Source organism: Cyprinus carpio, chromosome B10 (genome assembly GCF_018340385.1).
Source record: "Cyprinus carpio isolate SPL01 chromosome B10, ASM1834038v1, whole genome shotgun sequence".
Lineage (NCBI taxonomy): Eukaryota > Metazoa > Chordata > Actinopteri > Cypriniformes > Cyprinidae > Cyprinus > Cyprinus carpio.
In genome coordinates this window covers 21,273,807-21,298,492 of record NC_056606.1, presented here as the reverse complement: position 1 = coordinate 21,298,492, position 24,686 = coordinate 21,273,807, and the positions used below count along the sequence as shown (strand labels likewise).

The window sequence follows — 24,686 nt, the reverse complement described above, 5'->3', positions numbered from 1 at the left end:
TGCAAGTTCATGAAAACCTAATTGCGATGCATGTTCTGCCTCTGGTGTATTTAAACTTGATTATGGTGAAATGTTAAAAAATGACACATGCAACAAATGCAAATAAATGTAGCCTATCTGTAGGCCTATACACTTATATGGTAACACTATACGATAAGAAATGTTAATGTTAGCTAATGTATTAACTAACATGAGCATACAATGAAAAATACATTTATTACAGTATTTATTAATCTTTGTTAATGTTAGTTAATGAAAATACAGTCATTCATTGGTAGTTTGTTTGTTCACAGTGGATTAACTAATGCAAACACAACTTTTGATTTTAATGATGCATTGGTAAATGTTGAAATTAACATTAATAAATGCTGCAGAAGTATTGTCCATTCTTTGTTCATGATAACTAGTTAACTAATATTAACTAATGAACTTTTGTGAAATGTTACCATTTATATAAATGTGACCCTGGACAACAAAACCAGTCTTAAGTGTCATTTTTCCAAAACTGAGATTTATACATAATCTGAAAGCTGAATAAATAAGCTTTCCATTGATGTATGGTTTATTAGGATTGGACAATATATGGCTGAGATACAACTGTTTGAAAATCTGGAATCTGAGGGTGCAAACAAATTTAAATACTGAATAAATCCCCTTTTAAGTTTTCAAAATTAATTCTTAGCAATGCATATTACTAATCAAAAGTTAAGTTTTTATATATTTACAGTAGGAAATTTACAAAATATCTTCATGGAACATGATCTTTACTTAATATCCTAATGATTTTTGGCATAAAAGAAAAATCTATAATTTTGACCCATACAATGTTTTTTTTGCCTATTGCTAAAAATATACCCGTGCTACTTATGACTGGTTTTGTGGTCCAGGTACACAAATGTATCTGTATAGCATTCATAATAGCCACAATACCAATTACCAAGTATACGGCCGACAGTAAAAATTATTTTAGCCTATGTCACTATACAAGGTAAATCCAGCCCTGTACATGATACTGATTTTTGATGCCAAATTGGTTTGGAACAGTTGTTGAATAAACAATTAAGCTAAACTATTATGACTGTTTATCTGTTTGACTGACAGCTTTATTGATCACTGAGAGAGCACTGACTTGGTATGATGTTGGTTCAATATAAAAATGAATTTGAAAAAAATAGCTTAGATGTAGTGAACTACTTTTGCCATGTTGTTGTAGCTTAGCTTGCTACATTTCCCAGGGCTATAGCTTTAGTGTAGTAAAGCTTGATTTAATAAAGAGTAACTGTTAGCTTAGCTCACTACATTTTCCAAGTAGCTTGCCCAACACTGTGTGCAACTAGCCAGAACATGTCTCACACTAGAAGAGCATCAACGCCAGGCACATGCTGTGATGTGGGACTTGCATGATGTTGACTAGCACTAATTAAATATCTGTACAATGAGTCACACAGAATGGACAAACAAATGTCTGACTAAACTAGTCTCTAACAATGCCAATTCATTTATTCAACTAGATTTGTGTCAACATTTGGCTTTCTCCAATTAAATGCAGGCGATTCGTGTTACTAATTCCCTTCAAAGTGCTTTAGAATGCAATTTCATGAGAAAGTCAGCCCAATGTGCCAGGAGCCAGATGTCTCGTGCAATGACTACACGCCATGTGTGGCGTCTTCTCGAGCCAGGCCTGAGTCATCCTGGAGATGCCAACCAAATGTCTTTCATGTGGTCCTCAATGGCAAAGTGCTTTAATTCGCCTGAAAACACACAGCGTAACACTGTGCACCACAGTGATGCCTATCAGTGAGAAAACATGAGCTTTGGAGAGCTGCTTTGTGTTGCGGTCAGTGCTTGAGGGTTTTATGAGCAATCATGGATGGGATAATATCAGTCGGTGGTTGTAAAATAACAGGAGGGCAGCCCAGTCTGTTTGTGTACGGCGTGTGTGGGTAATTTTCCCTGTTCGCAAAGTCACCTGTGAACACAACCGATGGTAACTTCTGCTTTCTGATATCAGCTAATGTCAGACCCATTAAAGTGATCAAATGTGGCAGAAAAGACCTTGTTAAAAAAAGATTTCTATTACAAATAAATGCTGTTCTTTTGAACTTTCTATTCATCAAAGGATCCAGTTTCCACAAATAAACTAAACAACTAAACTCTTTTCAACATTGATAATAATAAGAAATGTTTCTTGAATTAATGATTTCTGAAGGATCATGTGACACTGAAGACTGGAGTAATGATGTTGAAAATTCAGCTTTGCATCACATAAATTATATTATATTATAACAAAACATACTTAGATGAACAGTTATTGTAAACCGTAACTGTAATATTATATACAATTATAAAATATAAAAATATATTTAGTTGGCACCGACAGCTTTGTGGTTAGTGCGTCGTCATATAGCGCAACTGCACGAGTTCGAATCCCGCCTCGAGGTCCTTTGCTGAAGACACAAAAAGCCCATATATATATATATATATATATATAGAAAACAGTTATTTTAAAGTGTAATTATAATAATATTACAATATTCACTTATATAAAATATATTCAAAATGAAAACTTATAATATTATAATATATTCCAAATTTAAAATAAGAATTATTGTTCTTACTGCATTTTTGATCAAATACATGCAGGCTTTGTAAGCATAGTGACTAATCGTACTGACCCCAAACTTTTGAATGGTAGTGTACAGTATGTGAATTTGTTTTGCATTCTCTCTCAAAGGCTGAGCTTGCGTTTTTTCAAACTAAGCCTTCTGACATGAAATGTCAAGTAAATTTAAACTTCAGATCAGATGTGTAGCAGAGGGAAGCTGCACCAGGAACAATAATGTTCTGAGAGATAAAGGGGTAATAAACTTCAGCAGTGCAAATACAACCTCCAAATTAGAGCAAAGGGGAAACCAGCGCTTCTCTCAGGAGACGCACTCCTTTAAAGGCCGAGTTAAACATCAAACACTGTCTTATGCAGTATGGGAAGATGTATGACAGTTTCAAAGGTCTGCAACAGAATGACTGATTCTGTGATCTGGCGTTCAACCGCATCACATGCAAACAGATGTAGAGTTGTTTTTCATTCTATACGAGTGGGAAGTTCAAAGCTTATTTTTAAAAGGAATAGTTCACCCAAAATGAACATTTGCTGACAATGTACTCACCCTCAGGCCATCCAAGAAGAAGATGAGTTTGTTAGTTCATGGGAACAGATTTGGAGAAATTTAGCATTACATCAATAGCTCACCAATAGATCCTCTGCAGTAAATGGGTGCCGTCAGACTGAGAGTCCAAACATCACATTAATCCACAAGTAATCCACAGTCCATCAACTTATGTCTTGTGAAGTGAAAAGCAGCGTGTTTATTATAAACATCAGATGTTTTTAACAGCAAACCGCTGCTTCTGGCTGAAATACAAATCCTCTATCCATAATAATAAATAAAAAAACATTAAAAAAATAATCTCGCCTGAATCACTGATGAACTTGTTTTTTACAAAGACGCAGCTTTTTAAGTTCACAATAATTGATGGACTGGAGTGGTGTGGATTACTTGTGGATTATTATGATGTTTTTATCAGCTGTTTATACTCTCATTCAAACGGCACCCATTCACTGCAGAGGATCTATTGGTCAGCAAGTGATCAAATTTTTTCCAATGAAAAAAAACTAAATTAAAAGAACTGAGGCTGAATAAATGCTTAGCAAAGTTTCCTTTAACGAGGGCTTTCCATGCTGTACTGCTGAATGTACTGTATTTGGAGGAGAGGCAAAGAAAATACCACAACAATCTCCCATTGCACTGCATTCTCGTCGGTTTGCAGATTGCATTATTTGCATTTAACACCACCTCATTGACTTGAGCGGGTGAGATACGGAAAGCCTCTCCAGGTAGCACATCTGTGAACAAAACAAAGCAGTCCCTTATGCAATTAAAGCTGAGGACACAGAAATTATGCCAAACGGCTCGTGCAAGATATCGACTGAGAATTAACACGTTTGAAACAAAAGCAAGCTGAATGCATATGAATTAGAAAGGCTTGAACTGAAGCTGCCGTTGGTCTCTTACGTAATAAAGGCACGTTTTTTCACAAATGGATGGTGATTAATACAGGAACAGCAGGTCCCATGACACCACAACAACAGAATCAACACTCACAGTACAGTACGATCCCTTCCTGCTCTCTGAGATGCAGGTACATTGGTGCTGATTTAACAAGGCGTGCAGTTGAATCAACTTCATAACTCAGATGTCCAGATTAAGGTTAAACGTTTGATCGAACATGGTGAAATAGAAATAAAAGTTAATGCCACAAAGAGACTAATAGGATCAAAAAGGTCTGACAAAAAGCCCCAACGCTAACACCTGTTCACACCAAGGATAATAACTATAAAGATAACAACAAAGATACAGTTCTAAAAATTGTTTTCAGTATTAAAGAATACAACAATAAACACAAAAGCAAAAACTTGTTAACCACAAACGAATGATATAGTTGGAGTCACTTTCAGAATTATTTTATTAAGCTGATGAATGATAAAAACAGTGACGTCCAAACAGAATCAATCCTGCTATAATGAGCTCGAGAATTTAAAGCGGCATATGACCATGCGCTTAGAATAAAAAGACGATATTGTCTGCTGGTGTGGACGCTAATATAGTTATCTTTATAGATATCTTTATTAGGGCTGCCCTCCACTAAAGATTTTTCTGGTCGACTAGTAGTCGTTCATTTTAAGCATTAGTTGACTAATCTCACATTTATTAATAAACCATTTAAATCATTATAATAAGCCTTTAATTGGCTACATAGCATATAAGTGCTCAAGCACACGCAAAAAAAAGCTTGCCACAGTGCACCGGAAAATATAATAATTATAAATGTGTCAGGGAAAAACAGCAAGGAGACTGCATTAACATTTTTACAATTCAATGATAAACTAGTGCTTTCTTTGTTTTTGGCTTAATAGATGAAGTCGGCGACACCGACTCATCATCTGCGCAGCAGTGATGCACCTCTATGCATGTTTCTTACAGATTACATAATCTGAGAATATTTGTTTTCCATTTATATTGGTTCATTTGAAAGTAGACATTTTGCTCTCTATAGATATATTTTCATATCTGCAAGGCAAATATACACGGAGTTTCGAAGTTTCGCACTCAAATTCACAGAGACCAAGATTCAAAAAAGCACATCCTGTTTACTTTCATTATTTTACAAAAGCGCAATGTTTTGTTGTTATTGTAAGTGCACACAAATAAACGTAGAGTCTTTACTGATTCAAAAGATGTTTTACTTTTATTTGTATGACTGAAAGAGTATTTTAAGAGCAAGTGAGCGCACTGGTGCCTCCATCTGTCCTGCAGTGAGGGCTGCTGTTCCGCTTCCACACTCCGCACAGACACTTCAATAGCGTACATTTCTCCAAGTTATCATTAGATTGAGCGGCCATGTAAAGTTGATAATACAACTATCTACCATATGATACACAACGCAACACATTCACTAATGCAGTGATTCAATGCATTGCAAATAACATTATAATTGGATGATGATTGAATCAAGAAACATGTGAGAGAGATTCAGATTGTCAGAGAGATAATGTTCAGTATCTGTTTCTTTTCACATAAAAAAACACTGTTTCTTCATTAATTGAACAGTCAATAACAAATAACAAGAACCAGAAGTATAACTGCAATTTTCTACCTATTAAATATTGATATTTATATGAATAAATATCAACTTAGATTGAAAATCATATTAAAATTCCACCTGAAAACAGGGAAGGAGAAAACTACTGTAGATGAAAAAGATAAACAAAGACAAGTAACCAAACAGCTCACTGGAAATTTAAATTCCCAGTTTCTAGTGGTAAGTTTGTTAACCAACCAGTTAGGACTAGAAAACATTTTTAGTAAAAATGCATCTATAGCCAATATTATACATTTAATACTGTCAATCAATATTCAGTTATTGACAATCAATCACACACATACATGCTAATCTTCTTATAATCTCATAAAGAAAGCACAGCATCTGGTCCCTTACCAGGTGTGTGCCACAGTGAAGCGCCGCTGCTTGTGGATGTTGTTATTAAGCAGCATGCGTCGGAGCAGCCTGGGAGAGTTGCGCGGGGACAGGGTGGTCGGAGACAACCTGGGGGATATTGAAGACGGGGATCTCCGGGTCCTGGGGTGGCAGGGACGGTCCTGCTGCAGCAGGTTCTCTCTCAGGATGCGCACCAGATCCTCGTTCAAACCCACATGGTCCCCGTGGTGGAGCTGCTTCGGCGGGACCGCCAACATGTCCTGGCTGCCTCCCGGCTGAGCCATTTCCTGGGAGAGTGAAGTGTCACTTTCTTGCTGTTTGTATCCGTTAAAAAGAAAGTTGGAAAAACTCAGAAGTTGACAACGGAACACTTTAAGTCATTCCTCCATTGAAGTCAAGGTATTCTTTCCTATGGCAAATCCAGCCAGTGCTCCGGCACGGTTAGAGACTGCGTGTTCTCCGTACGTTTGCAGGGGGTGAGAGCACGTGAGCGAGGGAGGGAGAGAGGGAGGGAGGGCTGTGTGCACATGGAAAGGAGGAGATTCACACGTCTGTGTACCAACACACAACACTGAGAACACATTATGCTGGTTATTGAATAAACCGGCCTCTCCCAGCAGCAGGCAAGGGTCGGCCATTGCAAATACATCAGAGGAGGTGTACCACAGACAGGGCAGCAGGGGCAATTTCATCTGCACTTCTCATTTATCCATCCCTCCTGCTGTCTGTGGGTTAGCAACTGAATAGAATAATGTGCAGAGTCTTTATGTGATGGATGCTTTGTGTAATCATGTGCACCTCAAAGTGAAACGCATCACAGTTAATTGCATGTGCAGCAGTGTTATCATGATGTATATAAATGAAAGAATGAAGACCAAAAGTAAGATCCAATGATTGGCATCATCAGTTCAAATTTAAAAGATGTTTGCATTAAAGCTCTGCAGTTGTATACAATGGGGGACGTTGTAAAAAACAGATGATATAAATACATACTCATAATTAAAATTCAAGTTGCAGTGGCATATATTGTCTAATATAAATTTTAAAAAAATAATTGTATTTAGTTATTTAATTATATACATTATGAAAACGAACAAAATATGTGTTATTTTAGTAGCACTAATATACTATGATAGTTGTAATATTTTGAATTCAATTTCTTCGTATTTGCCGTTTTCATGTTAATTATAGGTAATGTTTTAGTATTTAAGTTGTGTTTTGGCGTTTTAATTATTTTAGTACTTCAGTAAACACTCACTAAAAAATGAGAAATGTTGCAACTACAGCTGAAAATAAATAAGAAGTTAATGTTTATTTATATAAATTAATGATTTTTTAGTTTCAGTTTCAGTTAACTCTAATAACCTTGCTGTCTACTATAATTAACTACTATATATTGTTAGAAAAACTATATATATACATGGTCCTAATGTAAGTATATATTTATATATATATATATATATATATATATATATATATATTCATGTGTTCCCGGCAAATCAAACAACAAACCAAAATCAAATTTATGCATTTAGCAGACGCTTTTATCCAAAGCGACTTAAAGTGCATTCAGGCTATCAATTTTTACATATCATGTGTTCCCGGGGAATCAAACTCCCAACCTTGCGCTTCGTAACGCAATGCTCTACCACTTTGACCCCAAACATTAGAACAATTTATACAGTATATATGGCAATATAATATATATATATATATATATATATATTATATATATATATTATATATATATATATATATATATATATATATAGTGTGTGTGTATATATAAAAATATAAAAATATATTTATATATATATATATATTTATATTAGTGTGTGTGTATATATGGCAATATACGTAAAAAAAAAAAAAAGAAACACTATAGTAAGTCTTCAGACAGGTGTTTGTTAATGAATCAGGCCAGCAGAGTTTGTGTTAAGCTAGTGAAGATCACACTAGAGGTCAAATATGATTAATCAAGTGAAAGAGGCGCAGCACAAGTTCTAAGTCGGTATGAATGAGATTATCTCATTACATGCGGCATGTCTGATATCAAGGTCTCTCTGTAGCAGAGCAGGACAGAGGTCAACATCAAGTGGATCAAATGGCCTTCGTTCATGCCAGTGGACACAGGTGTGTGTAGACAACACTAGATAGGCTTAACTAGTCTGGAAAGCCATGAACTCAGCTCATAAAGGGATAGCTCAAACAAAAATAAATAAAAACTCCAGAAATGGGCAAAAAGCACCATAAAAGAAGACTATGCGATTCATTCACTATGTTCAAAGCCTTTTAACTTCAATAGTTTTATGTGATGTCTTAAATTAAATTTATCATTCAGTCGAATCTTACCCTATATACAGAGTGCTTTGATATTTTATAATTAGGTTATATACTGTATAAAGGAGACATAAAATTGTTTAAAGGGGTTGTGAGGTTTAAAAGGACCACTTATAATGTTATCAACATTTATAACCCCCCTCATCAGAATGCTCTGTTTGAATATGTGTGGCAGATTGTAGACTCGGAAGTAAACACAGAGTACTATGTAAATAACTATATACAAACGATCAAAGACATATCAAACTATCTGTAAAAAGAGACAAAGGAATAGTGACCATGTGATGAAAGCAGTTACTCATGTTGCAACGTTACTGTCGGATCCAATATAGTCAGCACAGCATCATCTTTTAGTTTCAATCTTTCTCAAATCCTGCGTCGAATTGTGTCTTGTTTGTAAATGAATCCATGGGGAAAAGAAGTGAACAGAGGACCAAGTTCTTACTGACGTGGTCAGAATCTTCATTAAAAATAAAGTTCATCCACTCTTTGCTAACACTGGGATCAGAAGGAAGGCAATGCAAATACAGTTTTTTTCCACAACTTGGCACTGAACAACATTTTGTTGTCTTTGGAGCATCTTTATCATTTGGTTTCTGCGTAGACCTGCGCATTTGCCTCTCGTAAACACTACATGTGCGAAATTGGTGGGCGGGGCTAAACAGGCAGTGATGTCAAAGCAGGCGTTGATCTTCATCTGCAGAGGTGGTGCTTATCCACACTTTTACATCATAGAGAACAACATTCTAAAAGCTGTCGTTTTGGCAGACTGCCTTCGATTATAAGCTGTTTTTAGACTAACAAGAAAGTTTTGAGTTCTGAAACTTACTGGATGTTTTTATAGTGCAATGACCTCTTATATGTCAAAAGATTAAGGGAATTTTGGTTTCTCAGTTCATTACCCCTTTAAATTCAACACAAATGACCAAAAAAGACACTATGCAAGTATGCATACAAAAAATGTCAACCATAAAATATTATATATTATAGGCTTACTAATTAACACAATAATAATTATGAAGTAGAACACCGAATAGTAATTAAACAAAAAAAACCCACAAAGCTGAGAGAAGGAGAATGAGCTGCAAACTCCCACTGATGTGACAGATTGTAAGAGAAATCATTTACAGAATGCAGCTGTGCACATTCTGGAGAGTTTTATTGAAACCTGACGCATGTCTTTCATAAACACTGTCCTGCTACTTCTGCATAATCAGCACAAAGATCAAAGTAACCCGAACACACTGCATTTGATTAGGGAAAACAAACAAGGGAGTTTATTATAAACTGATTTGCATTGCCAAAGAACTGTGCTGAATCTAGAGCGACTTTCGAAATGCCTAGAAATTCCATGCTAATGATTGAGTTAATGAGCTCATTTCAGATGCAGCATAGAGATGAATCACGACACGACAAGTCTGTGAAAGATCCCAGGCAGGCTGTAATTAAGAAAGAGAAATTAATCTAATGAATTCCAAAAATGTTACTTCAAATGTTACTTCACACAGACACCTGTCCGATTTTTTGTCTAAACAGCAAACTATTTAAATTTTATTAAAAACAATATTATATTATTTTTTCAGTGTGTTTTATATATTTTTCAGTTTGACAGGGTTTTTTTTTTGTTTGTGTTTTTGCTCATTAAGGACAGACACTCATTTGTGTGTGTCAATCACACAGTTAATTATGCTGGTGATAAAGGCAGCACAATATCAAGTGGAGGGACGCCGTCTCAAGTTAAGTCATTAAATTCAGCATGGCTGCATGCCATCATGTATGTAAGCAGAGGATAAATTTCCAAAACGCCAGCTTGCATCACCCAGTTGTGGCAGTGTGCTTACGCTTACATCATTACTATAGCAACCAATGCATCCCAGTAGACAACTATATCGCCTGATCGCACAGCGATTTAATCTGATCACATGTGAGTGACAGTTGCTGTGCATTCAGAATTTGAAACCAATGGACAGAATGGAATAATCCACCACTTCAAGACAAGAAGAAAGATAAAAGCCTTCAGGATGAGGTCTTTGCTGCCATCTTGTGTTAACAACTGGCACTGACCCCACAGACAAATCCTAAACTGATATGTAAATTTTTTTTCTGATATCAAACTTTTGCTTTTGTGTATTGCAAACAAAAGTTCTTAAAAACAGCATAAAGATATAAATTAAACATGTATATGGTGTTTGCTGTAACAAAACACAGGAATGCAAAAATATCTGGCTGCAGTTCCCTTCATGACCAACAGAGAACAGACTAGCATCACAAATCAAGGTTTGTCCTCCAATTCGATTGCTTTATGAAAAGGTTACACATACCTGATGCAATTCTGGCCCAGACAGCACTACCCATGCATGTGACAGCATGAAAAATATCTAGCCTGTGTTTTTTTTTTACATACGGTGGCCATATGTGCCATTTATACGGGACACGTCCTGGCCATGATTGTTATATTGCCTAAAACATCCAAAGTAGTTTGACCAATAACATTTGCATAACCATTGCAGGTATTGTACATAATCGACCAAACGTGGCGTATCGCATGTGAGAAGGTGAGAACGATCAAAGCGATGCAAATACGTGCACGTGTTTGTTCATTCGTTTGACTTGAAGCTGCACACCGATCATAGTCTGCTCTGCTTTCTATAGCTCTCGTGAAATAATGTCATACAACGATTGCTCTGCACAGTGCTAACAGCCAAAATCTGGATATTTTAGGTAATATAAAAATCCTGGCAAGGGTGCGTCCCGTAAAAATGGCCCGTATGGTCACCCTATTTTTACAGCACAAGCTGCACTGCAGAAGCATCACTTTTTACTACAGTATTTTAACTTCTTAGATATTATCACAGTCCCCTTAAAGTTAAAATAAAGGGATAGTTCACCCAAAAATGAAAATTCTGTCATCATTTACTCACCCTCATGTCGTTCCAAACCTGTATGAGTTGCTTTCTTATGCTGAACATCAAACAGTTGGTTGTTCCCATTGACTTCCATAGTATTTCCTACTATGGATGTCAATGAGAACCACCAACTGTTTGATTACCAGCAAATATCTTCAAAATATCTTCATTTATGTTCAACATAAGAAAGCAACTCATACAGGTTTGGAATGACATGAGAGTGAGTAAATGATGACAAAATTTTCATTTTTGGGTGAACTATCCCTTTAACATATTATTCAGATAAAATAGATTTATTTTAGTTTTTACAAGATGCTTGTGCATGCAAAACAGACAGTGTTGCTATGCAGTTGCTAGGGTGTTTTATCAAAAAGTCAACAAGGCTCTTGCTGAAGTCCTCATTTGTAAGTCACTTTGGTTAAAAGCATCTGCTAAATGAATAAATGTGAATGCAAATGTAAGCCACTATGATATTCTGGTCTGAGTCTGTGGATTGTTTTATCCACTGCCAGTTCCCATCATGCATAAAAGTACCAGGACAGTTTTTGTAAGGGTTTATTCAAATCACTAACCTGAAGTATGAGCAATAGTTATGTGCAAAAATTCAGATTTTGTTCACAGACGAGGGGTGACGACTGCTCTGTGCGCTTGCATTAATATCTATTGTATTTCTCAAATACGGAAAAATACATTTTAATGAATGTATGCTAAAGTAAATTAATAAAGCTGTCGTTAGTGAACGTGGCTGCAGTCTGTTTCTGTAAAGTGCTATTGATGTGCATGACTCACGTCCCAGATTCTTGAAATTGTTGCGCCTGTGGCAGCACTGGCTCTTTTATTTGAGAGCGGACTGATTGAATCTCACAAGGCATAAAAGCATCGCCAGATTATTAATAATTACTAGGGACAAATCTGGAAGAATCTTTTGTAGTCGCCATCAACACATAATGGCGCATGCACTGCGAGCGTGTCTGGGTACGGATGCGTCAACGCATTTGCATTTAAAACAAATCACACTGACTGAAAAGGAGGGCCCGTGGCAGTACTTTAAATGCTTTTTTAAGCGACGCTATAAATTAAAGTCAAACATCAGCACTGAATGCAGTTTAACAACTATATAAATAAATACACAGGCATGAATTATCGATTTTAATTAAAATGATATATTTATTGCTTAACTGATCTACAATTCTCTCTCATCCAGTTTTTTGTGTCTCCAACCAGTTTCTTATTCTCATTGTGGTTTTATTTTGTTTTCTTGCTTTGACTCAGCAGAGGACAAATTAGTCATCGATTAACAGTTTCACTGTTCAAAAGTTTGAGGTCAGTATGTTTTTTAAAGTTTTAGAAAGAAGTTGTTAAGTCTCTGCATTTATTTGATGAAATACTGTAATATTGTGAAAGATTTTAAAATTTAATATAACTGTTTTATATTAGAATACATTTCTAACACTAAATTTTTGAATGGTAGTGCATGTTCACCATAAAAGAAATACTAATGTCCTCCATGGCCATTTTTTCTTTATTTGATGACCATTTTGACATAGAAGCTGGCACCAAAAATCTATTCTAACCTGCATTTGCCTGACAAAAGAATGAGAGAACATAAAGTAATGTGAGAAACCTGAAATCAGCACATTAAATATTTAACTGCAGAATGCAATTTCCAATTACAATGAAGTTTTCGAGCCATGTAATAAGACTGTTCATTTTGCTATTCTAACTAGTATGCACGTTTGAAAAAATATGTGGCAATTTATTAACGCATTTAGCATTTTAGGTACAATCCATGATCGATTATTGGTTAACAACTCACCCAACTTACACTTAAAAGGCCCTTTAGCTCAACCCTATTGGTGGTGTGAATAATAGCACTTACTGTCATGTAACTGCATGAAAAAGGAGTGATTTTAGCCTTTTTTAACAATACGATCCTTGTCAAAACCACCGTTCCTAATTATACTCTATACTAAAGGCTCACCATAGGGTGAAACCAGTGAATGAACATTCTGATCACAACCAGTTGTGAGACACAGCAGCAGCCTTATTAACACATGTGTCCTATCCAGAGTGAGAACGTCTACCTTTCCTGAGCACGGGTCTGTACGATTGGAACAGTCACCACAGATACATCGGCAGGTCTTACCTTTAGCCTCATTAAGAGTCTGCATGTGCTCAGTGAAGGAAATGCACATTTCTCCTCTTCCATTTTGAGGTGCGTTTACACTATTGCGATTTTAGCAATGTCAGCTATGATGGGAACACGGGGCTCATTAAACACAGCAGAAGTTACAGTCGACACTTTAGCTACTTTCATCATCACATCGTTCCTGACCTTTGAGAAAGTGTAGGTCATGGCCATGCCGTTAATTCTGTGACAAATTTAGATGTTTTTTGTTTTTTTTTCATGTGCTTGAATAAATTAGCTTCAATGAGCTTCAAAAACCACACGCAAGAACATGAGGCAGTGCAGTTTACTCATACAACCACAGCAGAAATGCACATCAGGCTTAATAAGAAGAATAGTTCACCCAAAAATGAAAATTTGCTGAAAATTTACTCTCAGGCCATTTAAGATGCAGCATAATCCAGTCTGAAACGTTTAAGGTGCAGTGAATGGGTGCCGTCAGAATGAGAGTCCAAACAGCTGATACAAACATCACAATAATCCACGAGTAATCCACACCACTCCAGTCCACCAGTAAATATCCCGCGAAGCCAAAAGCTGCGTGTTTGTAAGAAACAAATCCATCACTAAGTCACTTTAAATTTAAACCATCACTTCTGGCCAAAATACAAGTCCAAACCCATAATAACGCTTCCTTCAGTGAAACTGCTGGAGTCCTGTTGTACTCTCATATCAAAATTCATCCACACATTTGTTTAGAACTGTTTTCACTTAGAAACGGTGCTTAGTCTGTGCATAGTACTCTCCTGATTCAGACAAGAGGATTTTTTCACTGCAGAAAGCAATATTATGGATAGAGGCCTCGTATTTTTAGCCGGAAACAATGGTTTAAAGTTAAATTCTTAAGTTAAGTTAGTTAAATTAAACGGGTCCTATTATGCTCTTTTACAAAGTCTTGATTTTGTTTTGGGGGTGTACTAGAACAGGCTCTCATACTAGGTTGTTCGAAAAACACATTATTTTTCACATATTTTACATCATTACAATACCTCTCTCCCCAGTCTGGCATGAACAGCTCGAATAGTTTCTGTATCAAATGAAGGCCCGCCTTCTGGAATACGAGATGTGCTGTGATTGGTTAGCTGGGCCAGTGTGTGTTGTGATTGACAGCACTTGGCGCCTGGTCGGGAAATGTCCTGCCTCTTACCATAGCTGCATGCTACGAACTTCAGTTTAAAAATTGCGTCAAAATCAAATAACTTTGAGCGGATGATTTTAACCACTCTAAGTTTGTCTGCCTTGAGAAAGCTAGCGTGTCTCCAGCACAGTGATAACACTCGTTGCCTTCTCTAGTGCAGCTCAACCAGGTCTCATCCCATTCGTCAATCTTTGTGATATCACAAATCCCGGAAAATATTAGTTGTAGTCCAAACAATTCGTTCATTGTAGTTTTTGAAAAGTGATTTCTGTTAAATAAAATATCTCTTTTTGAACTGGACTTTGAGCTTTGTAACTTTGCAGATCTTTTTTATGCTCAAACAGCCACATTACAGACTAACTAAAGTTGAAAAAGTGAAAAAGCATAATAACACCCCTTTAAGTAAGTTAAAAAGTCTTAATTATGGATTTGCTGGTAACAAACACACTAATTTTTGCTTCACAAGATGTTAACTGATGGACTGGAGTGGTGTGGATTATTGTGATGTTTTGTGTCTTTTTGACGGCACCCATTTATTGCAGAGGTTCCATTGGTGAGCAAACTCATCTACATCTTGGATAGCGTGATGTTGAGTACATTTAAAAAAAATAAAAATTTTTGGGTGAACTGTTCCTTTAACTGAAAGAACACTAGAATCTACATTAGATGAAATCCAACATCTATAATGATCAGTGTGAGTAAGTTCAGAATGGCACACTATTTTTCAGAATACATAGCATGCAGTATGTATTAGGGGTGGGCGATATGACCAAAATCTTATATCACCATATGACCAATGATAACGATAATATTTATCACGATGTAGTTATTTTTTCTTTTAAAAAGGTTATTATGATATTTAAATCTTTGATACCATAGAATAATGTCAATATCAAACTAATACAAGCCTAAAAAAACAAGCTCTCTGAAGATAAATAAACAGTCAGTGATGAAATAAGGATAAGAAACTAATTGCAAGCTATAGGACAAAAACTACAATAAATAAGAAACGCTACATACATTGTGTAAATTAATTAGTCTTTACCGTGTTAATTATATCTATCTATTGATATAATTAATGTGTATTAAATATAGATTTTATACATAAATATATATAAATATATATCATTATTATTTTTTAATTTCTTCTTATTAAAGTTACAAAAGTGATTTAGTCAAGAGCAGTGAGAATGGCAGACAGGACAAACATTGGACAGCTTATTTGAGTATTAAGAATCAAGTGAAAGCCACTTGCCAAATTAAACATGCATCATGAGGTCAAGTTATAGTGTAGCATACTGTAGTTCTGTTTGCAACTTTCATCATTGCATAAAATAGTGCACAGTATACAATATACTAGTATTCTATTCTGAACATGCACACATCAACAGGACTAGGAATGTAGGGCACATATCAACCTCATGGATATTGCATGAAATGTAAATGAGACATACCTCCAGAAAGTGTGTCGTGATGGCATGAACATGCCTGCTTCATGCTTGATGTTTTCATGTAAAAGCATAAAAACATGAGTTAAAGCTCTAGAAATGAATCCCCTGCTCTGCTGGATGGCAACATTTGGCTCTGAGAGGCAAAAATGTCATTATTGCACATCAGCATAATACCATTCAGTTACTCTCAGGGGCACCTCTATTTGCCTTGATCAAGAGTGGCAGTGAAATTCAAATGCGAGGCCTGAGGAATATACAGAAAACATTTAAAACCGAGCCAAATTGCCGCTCATTATAGGTGTCACCACATTCAGGCTGCTGTGGACTCCAGCCATCATGTTACATACTCACAATCTGAACAGCAGTACACAGACGTAACAACTAGGAAACCAAAGCTATGTTCAGAAAGGTATAATATCATGCTACTTCTACTGTTTTCCAGTATGCATACAATATGCAAAAACCAAAGCCACATTGCACATAACACTACTCAACAATGAAATGCATTCGACTGGATTCAACTTGACATCCATTTTCAATATGATGGAGAAACTGGAAGCAAGAATAAAAATCAGTCAATCATGACCCATTATTTGTACATTCTGTCTACACTTACATATTACTTTATATATTACTTTCTACATAACCTGAAGTAAAGGCATCTGAATGAGCATCGACAACTCTACACATTTCTCTCCCTGTTTTGCCTTTTATTCTGTCTCTTTCTCTCTCTCTCGGTGTGAAGGTGGCCGCATGGGTCACTAGGATGTGGTGTCTGACCTTCAACTCTGAAGGAAGAGCACCTCGGGCCTTTTTAGCCGTGAAGAGCATTACAGCTGGAAGCATTCACTTCCTCTCAGCGTGCCCTACACTCACACACTTCTCCCCAGGGAAGAAAACCAGCGTAAGCTGCCTTGTCGTACACAACCACCTCCATACACAGACTATCCACCTCCAACTCAATTAGCTGCTTTTTTTTCTCCCAGCGGCACACACAAGAGAAGAGGCTATGCAGTTCAGACCGCAGAGACGTGAGCTAGAGACACTGAGCTTGTTTTTATTGTTTTCAACACTGACAAAGACGTCTAACCATAGATGTGGTTTTAAAAGATCTGTAGCGCTGTGCTCCCCCACCTATTTGTTTAAAAAGTGACATATTCTACACTTTTTCTCCCTTGAATTTCACTTATAATGATAGTATAACATTTCATATAGTCATATAGCAGATTTCCATTACTATTTTTTCAGCCTGTATCAAACTCCTAGTATTACAAATGTTTGCTACTGTACCTGTAAGGCGATAAAGTGTGTGTGTGTGTGTGTTTACACTTCTTTTTATACTGATGTATGTATAAAACAACTCTGTATATACTGTACCATTAAGCTATCTGTGTGTTTACAGTACCTTTAAGGCTTCTATACAGATACTATACATACTTTATCTTTAAGCCATCTATATGTGTATATCTATAATATATGTGCTGTACCTTTAATGTTTCTATATGTAAATATCTGTATATTCTACTATATATACTATATCTGTAAGGCTGTTTACAATATGATCAGAATATTAAAATGGATATCATTGGGCACATCATGCGTCTATTCTCTTTTACAAATGCAGAAATGCATGCATGTGAAATGTATGTATGCTTCACTTTTCAGAAGAGCAAAAAATAAAGAGTTTATCAATGTATTCTATCGTTCTTCTGTTGCCACAGAGAATGATGGGAAATGTAGTTTAGTCTTAGAAGCCTGCTGCTTAAAAAAAATGAGCAGTTCTTTCTGTTTAGCTTAATAGTTATTCATGATCAACAGTACACGGAACGCATACAAACTACACTGCACAGTCAACGTAGTTAATTACATCTTACAGTGATCAATACTAATTTGCTTCCGCCTGTGTGGACTGTGAAACTCTAACTACATAGTACATTAAACTCTTACTATCAAAAATATATATATATATATATATATATATACTTTTTTTACTTCTGTACATGTCCCCTTTAAAGCCACAATGATAATCATTAATTTCATTTTGTAAATCAAAACATAATATTCTTGAGTTAATATTAAGCACTGACGTCTCTAGTGCACTTGCGAAGTGTGTCATATCATATAACATATGTCAGTCAATAAATTGGAAAACTCATTTCCTGAGAGGCACGTCACAATTAACAGCATCCTGTGAGAAACCTGATAATGAGGCTCGGGTGTAAAGCTTCGGGACGGCACTGCGGGAGCGCACTGACTTGATTTCAACTCATTTGCATTTCCCTGTCTGATTCCCCCGCTTTCCAATAGATCTTTGTGCTGGCTTTGCAATGCATCTCAAAGCTGCAACCATCAGCTGTTTAAACAATCCATTACTCTGTCCATTTCTTCCTTCAATAAATTGATTAACTGTATTCAATTTAAATTGATGCCAATGCTCTGCATTAAACATAACAAAGCTTATGAACAAATCAATAACAATCATTTTAATTACTTTAAATCATTACATTTGATGCAAGCAACAAAAGCAGCATATAAACAAATAATTTTAGGTTAGGTCAGGCTTAAAACGTAATGCCACATTAAGGGTTCCCTAACCAAAAAATGACCAAAACCCCCTGATCAATAAAGTTTAGGGTTGGTAAGGTTTTTAAAAGTCATCTCTTATGAACAGTGAAAACTGAAATATTTTGAAATATATTTACAACTTAAAATAATAGTTTTTTTATTTGAATATATTTTAAAATGTATTTTATTCCTGTGATGCAACACCGTTATTAATGCAGGATTATTACTCTATTCATCAGTGTCACATGATCCTTCAGAAATCATTCTAATATGCTGATTTGCTGCTCAAGAAACATTTCTTCTTATTATTAAAAAACTGCTTCATATTTTTGTGGAAATTGTGATAGATTTTTTAAGCATTCTTTGATGAACAAAAAGTTTAAAGAACAGTATTTATTTGGAATATAAATCTAAACATTGTATATGTTTTACTGTCACTATTTTCATTAGTAGTTGCAGCTCCAGCACATTTATCACAAGTAACTGCTGAGAAAACCTTCAGAAAGTGAATGTTCAAAAGCATCAAGAAACACGAGGAAAGCAGGTCACGTCCACTTGAAATAAAGTGTGAAGCAGCCACTTTTCCTGTCCTCCAGAATAAGATGTGCTGCAGAGGTCTATGACACACAGTCGTCAGCAGCCGCGGAGTTCTCCTGCAGATCGTTAACAAATAATAATAAACACTTTAGCTCATTCTATTCCTCCCTCGACTGCAAGTTTGACTAAGACTATCAGACATAAAGGCTCTCTGGTCTGTTACCAAGAGATGCATTTCAGTCCACAGTACAAGAGTCCCAATTCACACTTCTGTCATTTCATGCTTTTAAAAGGGTCATATAATGAAAAACTGGATTTTTCTTGCACTTTTGAAGAGTTTGGTGTACTATGTGGAAATGCAAAGTTTCCCAGTCCACCCAGAACATTTATTCAAAGTACACCTAAAAATAAATGTTCTTTATTTTGCATCTATGGTTCCATACAGAGCTTTTAACATCCATGGAATCTTTCCATTTTATTAGATTAACTTAAGTTTTAATAAACAAAAAATATGTCTATTCAATTTAATTCCTAAACCTTTAATGATTTAATTATTTATTATAATTAACTATAACAATGCCCTACATAAAATGTGTTTTATTTTTCCAGAAATTTTGTGCTGTCTGTTTCAAATTTTATGGAAGCTGCTCTTCATGATTTAAAACAAAGATGATTACACAAAATGGTATAAATGAATTGAATGCATAAAACTTGAACAACCTTTTAGTGAAAGTGATGTGACATACAGCCAAGTATGGTGACCCATACTCAGAATTCGTGCTCTGCATTTAACCCATCCAAAGTGCACACACACACACACACTGTGAACACACACCCGGAGCAGTGGGCAGCCATTTATGCTGCAGTGCCCAGGGAGCAGTTCGGAGTTCGGAGCCTTGCTCAAGGTATTGCTGGCCCGAGACTCGAACCCACAACCTTAGGGTTAGGAGTCAAACTCTCTAACCACTAGGCCACGACTTATTTCGATATGCCATAAAATTTATGTTTTAATAAACTGTTATTGTTATTATTAGTAATTATTATTATACAATTTCTGCAATAATTTCTTTAACTTGAAGAAAGTATCTGATGACTGTTTTTTAAATGTAAATTCAAATTTAAAAAATGCAACAGATCTACTTAAAAGTGTGCAATACAGCAAAAATTATAACAAACAACTGAGATCTTGAGAGATTGCGAAACCCAAAGCAGATACAGAGCTGAAGGTGATTAGTATGCCAACCGCTCAGCGTTTACCTTCATTTGAAAAGGCATGAGCCAGATGATTGGCCGGGCTGAAATGAGGCTGGATTCAAACTAATCTATTTCCTGCCAACTTCAGTCCGACTGAAGAGGACAAGGGGAGGGAATCAAGGCCTGTGAGTTGCTGACTGTGGCAGAAACATCGTTCTCCCTGGAGTAAGATCTCATTTGTGTCCTGCAATCGCTTTCACATGCTTCATGACACCATCTGTGAATGAAATGTGCCTTACACCTGCAAAAGCATGTGCGAAAGGTCCTGCCATTTGGAGCTGGAAGTGGTCGCTGGTGTTAACCTATCTAAACAGAAGTTGCAGAAGTCTGAGGCCCTGTCCCAAAAGGCACACTTCATGTGCACTTTCGGTCTTGAGGACTAACAATGGCTGTTACAATGTCCACGAGACCGTAGGGTGTCCCATTCGTCATTTTAGCATTCAGAAGGGTGCTCACGAGTGCCCCCCTTTGCGGCCACTATGCACCCTCGATGTGCACTTCTGCTGAGCCCGCAAGCCTAAAAGCTACGCAGCCAAATTCTACCCAGCATTACGTCATGAAAGTGCGGACCCTGAGGAAGACCGTGAGGGTTTAGGGTGCCATTTGGGACAGGGCCTGAGACAACTGAATCAGACATTTTTGGACTCCTTTGCTGAGGAAGCTGAAACAGAAAGACTCTGCATTCATACATGAATTATATAAAGCCCATTTGACTCCAAACCGCCTGTCCTAGAACTCTTCTGGAGCTTCTTGGAATTAAAATAACCACAATTATGAGAAATGACCCACAGGCTGCGTTTCAAAAACTACTGAGCTGCCTACGAAGAATCTCCATGTCTGCAGAAAAGCAGTCTAGAAAAAATGCTTTCTACAGCTAACCAAAAACATTTCAACAACATAAGCTTACATTGTAATTACATAATATTTATACAGAAAAATATTTCTGAAGGTATTAGGTAAGTAGGTTGCCTGAACAAGTCATAGAGTAATCACTCTTTCAAAATAAAAAAATCTTGAATGATAAATTAATTAATTAATTAATTAATGTGGAATAATGCATTTAAATATAAAGTAATTCAAAACAACTAGTAGTATAATGAATTTTATGGAGAAAATTGTTTACACACAGCAAATCACTAAAATACCAAAACAAAAGTAAGTCAAAATAAAAATAAAATCTATATAAACTTAGCCTCACTAATGACCTCACAGTCGCTAGGTGATTTTAGTTTCCCATTATTTATTATTTATGGATGCATTTTTTCAGGCATTTGGAGAATGAAATCTAATTTTATAGTTCCGAAAAGAATCAAAAATTTGAAATGGCCATTAACCGGTTAATAACATTATTTTATCGTTTCCATTTAATATTTAAAATTTGCTATCAACCAATCAGGAATTCAAGTAGAAGGCTATGGCCTGCAAATATGATGCTGATGCATCCAGCGAGTAAAATGCCCGTGTGAACTCATCATTGCTAAGTCGCAGTGGCAATGCACTGGAGTTAGAGTTTATCCGAGGATAGTGTAAGATGGATTCAACAGATCACACACATCTGCAGCGCTTCTGTGAACAGAGAAAACAGAATAAAATGATAGACTTACATAAAAAGGAACATGTAGGCATATAGACTAAATATATTTCACTTAAATCATTGAAAGATTAACAAAATGAAAGAAAAAAATGAGTTTCAGTTCACTGATGCAATCCAAAGTTCTCGGAAAGTAAAACTAGATGGCAGAAAGTAGTTTTCTTTATTTTACAAAAGCTTTACAGTTTTATTTATTTTACAGTTTTGAATGATGTCTTGCTTGTATAACCATATCGCGCCGACACCTCACACACACACAGACACAACATATTTTAGCGACATTGCAACCTGTTCATTATCAAAATAAAATACAGAAACATAAAAAAAATAAATTAAGGAAACATACAAAAAGTTGCACTGCTCTGTTGTACAATCTGTTGCATTCAGCGTGACCACCGCCTCACTGTGCTGATATAGCCAATGTGAAAGATGATGTCGATGCAAGTGAAGTACAAAGCCTAGCCTAATTTTAGAGGATTTGTTGCGGAGAGAAACTAATAACTAGTGGTCGACAGATATATCGCCATGTGATTTTTGGCATTTTTCTGCATGGCCGATGTGTTCAAGGCGGGACTTTTATTTTGATTGCATGCCAGACTTTTATTTTGACAGCACAGCGCCTGAGCACACAGTGCTCACGTTCTCCCTCTTGTTCGCTGTCGTCGTTAACAGTTCAGTCTAACACCTATAGAAGTCTGTCTAATAATCCGATAGAACGGTCAAACAAAGGAATTAATGTATACAAAAAGTAATATATAACGATTGCTTTTATATTATTAGTAATAGAAAGGCAAACATTATAATACTTTCGCGTATGCTGCCAGCATTAAGCAGATACGCATTTATTTCATTTAAACAATTATTTGAATGGCTAATGAACATTTCATTTCACAAACCATGAAAATTTAGTCAAATCCAGCTGTGAGATCTTGTGAAGTGTGCATTTTTATCCAGCATGATCCCGGGTTCTCTGACAGTCGGTCCCTGTGAATTGAATGCTTTAAACTCATGATTTCAAATTATGCTGCACTTTATGCATTTGCCCACCATCATATTCATGTCATTTTCACTGTGTGCTGTATGTAAAATGAGTGTTACCCTGGCTTTATTTTAAAAATTAGATTCCCAATGCACACAAACTTCCCAGAATACTGAGTGATCTGTTAGTTACAGTGTTTACTTCCTTTTTAATTATATTTTTATTAAATATTTATTTATTTGTGAAAAATACTTTGTCATCTAAAGTATAAGTATGTTTATTTTACACATTTATCCATTGTCAAATGATTTCAAATTTCTTAAATATCAATAATAATAATAAAAAAATATCGGCTTTATTTTGGCCCCATGCTTTCCAAGATATCGGCATCAGCTCGCTGTCAAAAAAACTATATTGGTAGACCACTACTAATAACTGTGCATTTTAGCCTACATTATTTGTCAATGTAATAATAATATGCGACGTGAGCCTAGCCTACGTGACTTGTTTTTTTTTACTCTCAAACCGCAATCTTACAGGCTACTAGTAGTGTTTTTTTAACAATGCAGCAAACATTTTTAATCTTAAAAATACTTGAATGTCTTTAAGGTGTTTATAGATTTTTTCTTTTGTTTAGTAGCATACATTAGGCCAAAATCTATAAAAAATTATACTGTATTAGCCATGACTAAGCACAGCGGGTTAAGATACCAGATTTTTTTTTTCTTTTTCTTTTTGAGTAATGAAAATGCTGTACTTTATTATTATTATTATTATTATTATTATTATTATTATTATTATTAGCCTATTATAGGAAAAGAAAATAGTTTTTAAAAAATAATGTTATTTACCGGTATTTCTTCTGTCGTACCAGTTTCAGAACGGTAATAATACAGAGGAACGACTGAATTTGGTATGTCTCACATTTATATCATATAAGCGATATCACACCAGCAGGTAGAGTAATATCACAGGAGTGCAGATTTTGTCCCGAATATCACAAGTTTAAATGTGCTTTTAACAGTTCAGTAAATAAGAAGTTGATATTGTGTTATATTTTAAACACAATATTATGTGTTTTGATCAATATTACCTATAAAGCCACAGCAGAACTCTTGCTCATCTTCGAACAACACAGCGGCGTTTCATATATATAAATTTAACAAAGTTTTTTCACATAATATTTCGTTTTATTTCAGCTTTATTTCAAAATACAATCAAGGTTCATAATAGTTTTAGTTTAAGTTAACAATAACAGCACTGACTGGATGACAAGTGTCATTGACATTTGTGACACACAACCAAAGCAGAATGTTTTAAAAAAAAAAAAATGTACAACATAAACTTGTTAGCTGGGATGCACAAATCCGTTAACCAGGACAAGGGTCGCCACTGAGCCTGGAAACTGACATTGAACCAAAGCATTGTAATTAAACGTGCTTCAGAAGCCATGCAGAATGAATGAAGCCAGGTTCCTGTATGCACAGACAGACAAGATGAGGAATCCATGCCAATAAGCCTGCTCAGGCATGTGGATGTGATTTTGTTATGAGGTAACACTGAGTACTGGCAACTGCACTTACTCAGATGAAGAAATTATATAGCTTGTCCTACCCACACAATTTGTGCAGGGGATGTAATGCTGCGGGCACATTTCTGCAGTGCTCGACAGTACAACCA

General features: G+C 35.8%; 1 protein-coding gene across 6 annotated transcripts in view; it reads right to left on the bottom strand.

Annotated features, from left to right (window-relative positions):
- LOC109086782 (cAMP-specific 3',5'-cyclic phosphodiesterase 4D-like) overlaps positions 1-24,686 on the bottom strand; it is a 193,668-nt gene that overhangs the window by 93,571 nt on the left and 75,411 nt on the right. The window contains exon 1 of one of the 6 annotated variants that reach the window (XM_042733244.1): positions 6,058-6,505. The exons of 4 other annotated variants lie outside the window; for them this stretch is intronic. In XM_042733244.1, the coding sequence (XP_042589178.1) occupies positions 6,058-6,341 (284 nt within the window). In that variant the 5' untranslated portion in view covers positions 6,342-6,505. Of the gene's footprint in view, positions 1-6,057; positions 6,506-24,686 lie in introns of those variants that run through there. One more of the 6 variants, XM_042733246.1, reaches the window with a different exon arrangement.